The sequence below is a fragment of the Sinohyriopsis cumingii genome, chromosome 16, assembly GCF_028554795.1.
Source record: "Sinohyriopsis cumingii isolate HCF-2022 chromosome 16, ASM2855479v2, whole genome shotgun sequence".
Lineage (NCBI taxonomy): Eukaryota > Metazoa > Mollusca > Bivalvia > Unionida > Unionidae > Sinohyriopsis > Sinohyriopsis cumingii.
In genome coordinates this window covers 10,684,196-10,690,897 of record NC_142976.1, presented here as the reverse complement: position 1 = coordinate 10,690,897, position 6,702 = coordinate 10,684,196, and the positions used below count along the sequence as shown (strand labels likewise).

The following is a 6,702-nucleotide window of genomic DNA, read 5'->3' as shown; positions in this document are numbered from 1 at the left end:
TGTATTGCGATTTTGGATCGATTTGATAGCGTTTAGGGAATCGCTTATAATGACTGCTTTAGGTATTTGGTTGTCTTTGATCCGTTGTAGTGATTCAAGTATAGCCCAGAATTCAGTGGTGTAAATGGAGCAATAGTCAGGTAATCTGGATCCCGTTTGTATATTGAATTCAGGGATGACTATTGCTGCTGCTGTTCTTGCTGGGTTGTTTGTTTTTGATCCATCGGTATATATTTTAACATAGCCCGGGTATTTTTGGTTGATTTCGTTTACCAGTACAGGTTTTAGTAAGTTTTCTTGTCCTTCTTTATTGCCTAATTTGGTAGCTTCAGTGTTAATCCTTGGTACGTCATATCAATAAAGTATATGTATATTATGTGTGCTGTATCAATGATATACCACACACTGTGTACGTTTTTGATTAAAAGGATTCTCGGCAAGCCTCGTTGATCTAAAACTGTCACCTTGTATGTTTTGATCAAAAACAGCAAGACCAGCTCAAGGGATACAACTGCAATTGGATATAACTCGTCCATTTTTGTTTGATGTTAGTTGTACAAGCAGCTGTAGCGTACCAGCAACTATTGTTGCTTTAGAAAGGTAACGTTTTGTATCTGTGCGGCATAGAACACTAGTCCGTCATTAAAAAATTCAAGAGCATAAGGGTTGTTAGTAAAAAAATATTATTAGCATAAAGATATCTTCTGTGGTTAATATAACATTCAGTATAACCATGCATTTGCAATAGTAAGGTAGGATGTAGTGATGGAGTTCAGTATATGTGAATTATGAAGAATACCATATGTTACACAGTCCCAGCTCTGCTAACTCATACTATGCTGCCCGATATGGGTTTATGGAGTTTGTTAGTAGTAATCAGGAGAAAAAACAACAGAGACCCTGCTCTGCTGGCGCATTATACGACGGTAGATGAGACTCTGTTCTTTGCAGCTGTATGCAACTTGTGAATGGTCTTATCTGTAAAAGGACCTTTGTGCAGGATCTGTCCTTATGAAAGGACATGCATAGTAATTGATACATAGAATATGTACTCGACATTAAAGAAACCCTTCTTATATTATTATGTTTTTAAAACCGTCCCATGAATTGACAGTTCCGAAACGGGGTGCTCCAGAAAGGAGTTATTCTATGTAAGTAAGTTTGACTTAGCAGGCTTGATGCAAAACAAAGCTATACATATAACAAAACATTTGCACACCTGCATCCAAGCATATTATCCATAACGAATAACATTTCAACACAAATCAAGAATTGTTTTGGACAGAATGGCAAGTAAGAACGACACACTCTTCAAATAAATAACATCAGGTGCTATCTACAATGCTTACTTATAAATATTTCCTCAAGACAAAAGTCATGTTTTAAAGTAGATATGACTTGTATGATCTCAGATGACCTACAATGCTTACTTATAAATATTTCCTCAAGACAAAAGTCATGTTTTAAAGTAGATATGACTTGTACGATCTCAGATGACCCCTTTATTTTAAAACGGATTTATTTTAAGGAAGAAGAAAAATATAAGTGTCTCAAACGTCAAGCAGACAATTTTGCCGTGATAGATCATGACAATCACCGTATGAACTCGACATTAGGTACATATATTGTACACAAACTTCTGTTTCTACACGCGGTCATATGAGCCTTTTAGTCAACACAAAACTAAGGTAGGACTTGTAATATTACTGCTCTTCGTACAAGTTTTGTATCATTAAAATCAGGAAGCTAATAATCTGATGTACTGCTGTCATTACATCTATACCATTCTGTACACGTGGACAATATTTCCCATACCACATACCACCATCTTGTTACTTTGGGGCTCCATAGCGACATCTTGCGGTGACATGGGTACAACGATGGTCTTGATAAGTTTTCCTTCCGGTGAGAGCTGAAGAATCTGGCGAGTGTCACGAGAGCAGACATACACGTTACCTTGGAGATCGCACGTCATTCCACGAAGATCGGTGCGTTTAAACTTGTACTGAAACCGCCTTTTCCCGGCATATGTGTAACCCGTGACGACTTCTTTGTCTGAGATGTAGGCGTAGGTTTTCACTGGATCAAAGCAAACTCCACCAAGACCTCTGACTCCCTTTTTCTTACTGATCTGCCTTTCGACTTCCCCTTCAAAGGTGATGACAGTGATGGCTTTGTAGGATTCGGAGTTACACATGGCGAGCATTCTTTGGTTTCCGAAAAAGGACAACCTGTAAGCCTTGAACTGTGTGTAGATGTTCCGGAACTGGCTCAGATATTTTCCTTCGATGGAAAGAATCTGAATCAAATTTTCATCGGGAAGAGATACAGCAACTTTGCGCTCGTAAAGGTAAGCCACGCCACGTGGACCTGATTTCACTTCCTTACTAGATCTAAAAATACCATGCTGATCGAAAAGTTTGATTTTCATGTTGTTGTAATCTGACAAAATTATATCTCCCTCATCCGTGATATCAATAGAATTGACAATACAGTTCTCATTGTCCCCTGCTACTTTAACATTGATAACGCCTTCCTTCTTCGCCGAGCAGGAGAGTAAGTCTCCGAAATATTTCTTGTGAACTATTTCCACTATTCCCATGGACGGCACGGTTTTTAGAGATGCTTCGAGTTCTTCTCCAGGCATAAATGTGAAATTATAATCCTTGAAATTAATTTTGTCATCGTGTATCATCCTTTCAAATCTCTCACAATCCGCAGTAAGAGTTTGGATCATCAAGACTTGCTGAGTATCAGAGCCATGCTTCATGGTTGTCTTCAATGTCTTAATTGAGTTCCTAAGTCCAGTTTCTATCTTGGCAGTCTTATCTGCATGGGTCTGTATAGCAAGCAAGTGGTCATCGTAGAGGTTCTCAACTTCATCAGCAAAACGCTTTTCGAGGTCATCTATGAGTTTTATTAAAGAATCTTTAAATTGCGCCATCTGTTGAAGACTGCTTTCTTTCTGCTCCAACAAATGCCTTTGAGACTTTGTTTTTCTCTCTGTCATGTTGTCGATGTTTAACAGACACTGCTTTAGTCTGGCCATTAACAGCTTGGATGCTTTCTTCTCTTGCAGCAAAGTGGCAAGTCTGTCCATCGATAATACGTTCGTACAGCGGACGTGGTGTACAGCAACACACGTGTTGCAGCATGGCATGCGGTGGTCCTCACAATATAGAACCATAGGATTCCCCATGTGATTGGGGCAAAATTCAGATACCTCTGCTTCGTTCAACTGATTTGGTTCTATCTCCTCTAATGGCGTCAGAACGTGATCTTTGGTGAGTTTCATTCCTTTGTGTGTCCTACTGCAATCTGCGCACATAGACTCTCTGCAGCTCGTGCAGAAGTTGACTGCGTCGTGTATCTCGTTCATCTCCTCACAAGGATTGCATTTCCTGTACGCAGTGAGTGTTCCATTCTTCGGAGAAGATGATTTACCCTGTAATGAAAATAATATAATTATATAAGCCTTGTGAAATAGTATAAACCAGCAGAAAAAGGTACAAAAATAGCATCATATTAAAGCAACTAAATTATATTAAACTTGTCAAATTAATTATAGATGAATGAACTTTAACTAAATTAAACAAAACATAGTTCATATCCTAATAGTATTTTTCCTAAATTTAGGGACTGACCGTTTAATTTTCCGGGGGGGGGGGGGGGGGTAAATAAGATGTTGATCGTGTGAGAATTTCAATAGAAATCCATTTATGGAAGGAATCGGGTTAACTTAGGCTACTTCTTTAGTAACATACGGATGGGGACAGTCCCCATCGTTACTATAGTAATTTAGCAAGGAATTAGCTAGTGTGTCAAGTGTGACCACGACGTCTCATGCAAATTAAAAAAAATATTTAAGTAAACATTAACAGATTACACTCTACAATAATTTCAGTGGCATACGAAAGGTAATTGGCGCCCGGGGCGACTATGATGGCCCAAAATGGGTTTTGGCGCCCCAATATCTCTGATGCCCATGGGTTTGTTGTCCCAAGACCTCTGTCGCCCGGTTCGCACCCCCCCTCACCCGGTTGTTACGCTACTGAGTGATATGGAATAAGATTATAGCATGTAAACTCTGATAAGAGATTTTGCCACCAGACCCCTGTCATCACTAAAAGCATGGTTAAAGGGATCAGAACGGTGAGCTTTAGGGATTAATCAAAAGTGCAAGACGTTTTATGAGACAGCAAAAATATAGTTAAAAGTCTTGAAACCGAAAAGCTGAAATAAAGAAGCATTGCTGAATTTATAGATTTATGTAAGTGTATCGGAATTGAGAAACTAAAGTAATTTTGTGAAATTAACCCGGTAAAATCTAAAAGCACCACTGTTTACCTTTACTTTGGTACTACGTGGCGTCTCTACATTCCGTTTAGTCTCTCTTGCGGTGACTGGCGTCGACGTGTCCCCATTACTGATTCGTATTGACGTTAACGTCTCTGGGTGGCTATCTCGCAGAGACTTGTCATTTGTCTCTTGTTTTGCCGTGTCCTCAGACCCTGGTATATCTATCGGCGGTACTTGCTGATCTGCAGACGTTGCAGGCACCATGCTGTTTTGGTTCTGACCTCTGATCCTTTTATTTGCTGAGAATCGACGCGGCGAGGGGCTCATGACTTTGCACATAGGACATGGAAACTCGTTTTCCGTATCCGATAGGGTCTCTAGATAGGAATCCAAACACGAATCGCAGAAGGTATGCGTGCATGGTAATACTTTTGCAGAATCTAGAATGTCGTCACACACCACACACTTTTTCGGTCCAGAAACATCTAGTGACACATTTTCTACTTTGCCTTTTCTCGACATGTTTGCCTGTTGTGGAGAAGCCATTTTCACCCGTCCCTAAAGTACTGCACACCGGTTAACATTGTACGTAGAAAAATACTATTTTATTTTCCCGTACTGCTTGTAGACCCACCTGTCACTGCAGGTTGGCAGAAAATACTGGTAATGTGTAAGTACGAGTGGTCTAACTCTATGTGTTGTAATTAGCCTATAAAAGTTAAATACATCTACCGAATTATTTATTCCATCAGATGAATCAATCTTTCTTTTTCTTTCTTTTTCTTCAAACCATTCTAGATGCCAGGTGTTGGCTATCATATTTATTGTGGTCTTCACATTCTTTCATTTCTCTCCGTATAATAATAATAATAATAATAATAATAATAATAATAAGTAAATAAAGTAATAATATGACCAACGTCACCAAACATGATGACAACAATAGGAATACCGACGATGATGATGACAATATCGACCATGGCAAGAAAACAACGAAGACGACATTACAATCAACAAAACCATTCATTTTATTACTGCCATAACTACAATATACAATGGTCGTATGTAGATTTATAAAATTGTATCCTCATTTAATTAACATTTTCTTCTTTTTCATTGTTCTTGTTCATGTTCTTGCTTAAACCAATGAAAGAAAATAGGAAAAAAAAGAAAAGTTAAAATTTGTTAAGTCACCAGTTGAAATTTATTTTCAGTGGTCATATATCAGCACTGTAAAACAAAAATATCGGCTTACTTTAAAAGTACCAATTCAATGGAAACTTTCAAACGAAAAACATATCTGTCAGTGGTTATGCATTGTTCTTTTGCACAAGGTGTCTATTGCGAGTTTCAGGTTCTATTTTTATACTGGTTCCTATTGTCTTTGCTAAGAATATTTCAATAACAAAATCTTACCTATTCGACTTTGCTACCTGTAACGTTATTCACTGTGCTCTCTTTGTCTGTCTGTCTGTCCGTCTCTCTCTCTCTCTCTCTCTCTCTCACACACACACACACACACACACACACACATAGAGCAAAAAGACAATTAACAGATACACAAAATTTAGCGTGAACAGACATCAATACACTTTTATCGAACTCGGGTTTGTGAATTTTAACGAGGCAGGCCCTCTAAATCTTCTATTCAAAGGAGTGCGCGTTGCTTGTTAATTTGAAATTAAATCGCAAATAGGGAAGACACTTTTATAATCAGATAGGCCTCTATTTGAGGTGGAGATTCATCTGTAATGTGACCATTGTTTTTTAATATAGCGTAGCACGATGAAGTCCATGTCAAAGTTTAAGAGACCGAATGAAAACTAATTTTGTGGAGACATACAAATTAAATAAAGGAAAGTAAATAATCTCAAAGCTCATGGATACGTTATAGCTATACTTTCAGTGGTCTTACAGTTAATGATTCTTATTAACCTCGTTTTGACCAACGTGACCAATAAGATGAGTTTAATCGTTCATATAAGTTCATATTCGTCAAAATAATGGTCTACTACATGATTGAATGTAAAATGTTGAAATGCAGCTCACTTCTGTCGAGTGATAATGCCATTTTAATTTCATCACGCCATGAAAGATACAAATCGATGTCACGGCATGAAAGATACAAAATGATGTCACGGCATTGAAAGATACAAATTGATGGCACGGCATGAAAGATACAAAATGATATCACGGCATGAATGATACAATATATCACGGCAGTGAAAGATACAAAATTATGTCACGGCATGAAATATACAAAATTATATCATGGCATGAAAGATACAAAATTATGTCACGGTAGTGAAAGATACAACATGATGTCACGGCATGAAAGATACAAATTGATGTCACGGCATGAAAGATACAAATTGATGTCACGGCAGTGAAAGATACAACATG

The 6,702-nt window shown here is 38.0% G+C and overlaps 1 protein-coding gene across 2 annotated transcripts; it reads right to left on the bottom strand.

The window, feature by feature from the left end:
• Positions 1–1,058: 1,058 nt before the first annotated feature.
• LOC149779938 (uncharacterized) lies at positions 1,059–4,857 on the bottom strand. Of its 2 annotated transcripts, XR_016414866.1 has the most exons (3): positions 4,348–4,857; positions 1,499–3,445; positions 1,059–1,417 (listed from the first exon to the last, which is right to left on the bottom strand). XR_016414866.1 is itself a non-coding variant. In XM_089936298.1 (2 exons), the coding sequence occupies exons 1-2, from the start codon at positions 4,843–4,845 to the stop codon at positions 1,778–1,780; spliced, it is 2,166 nt and encodes a 721-aa protein (XP_089792424.1). In that variant the 5' UTR covers positions 4,846–4,857; the 3' UTR covers positions 1,059–1,777. The 2 variants fall into 2 exon arrangements, 1 of the variants encoding a protein (XP_089792424.1); XM_089936298.1 differs by having other exon boundaries at positions 1,059–3,445.
• Between the last annotated feature and the right edge of the window lie 1,845 nt (positions 4,858–6,702).

Excerpts from the sequence above, each read along its gene's own strand:
- LOC149779938 (XM_089936298.1), bottom strand. The coding sequence starts at position 4,845 with ATGGCTTCTCCACAACAGGCAAACATGTCGAGAAAAGGCAAAGTAGAA. Across the intron at positions 3,446-4,347 it reads CACGTAGTACCAAAGTAAAG|GGTAAATCATCTTCTCCGAA; the intron begins GTAAACAGTGGT and ends TTTTCATTACAG.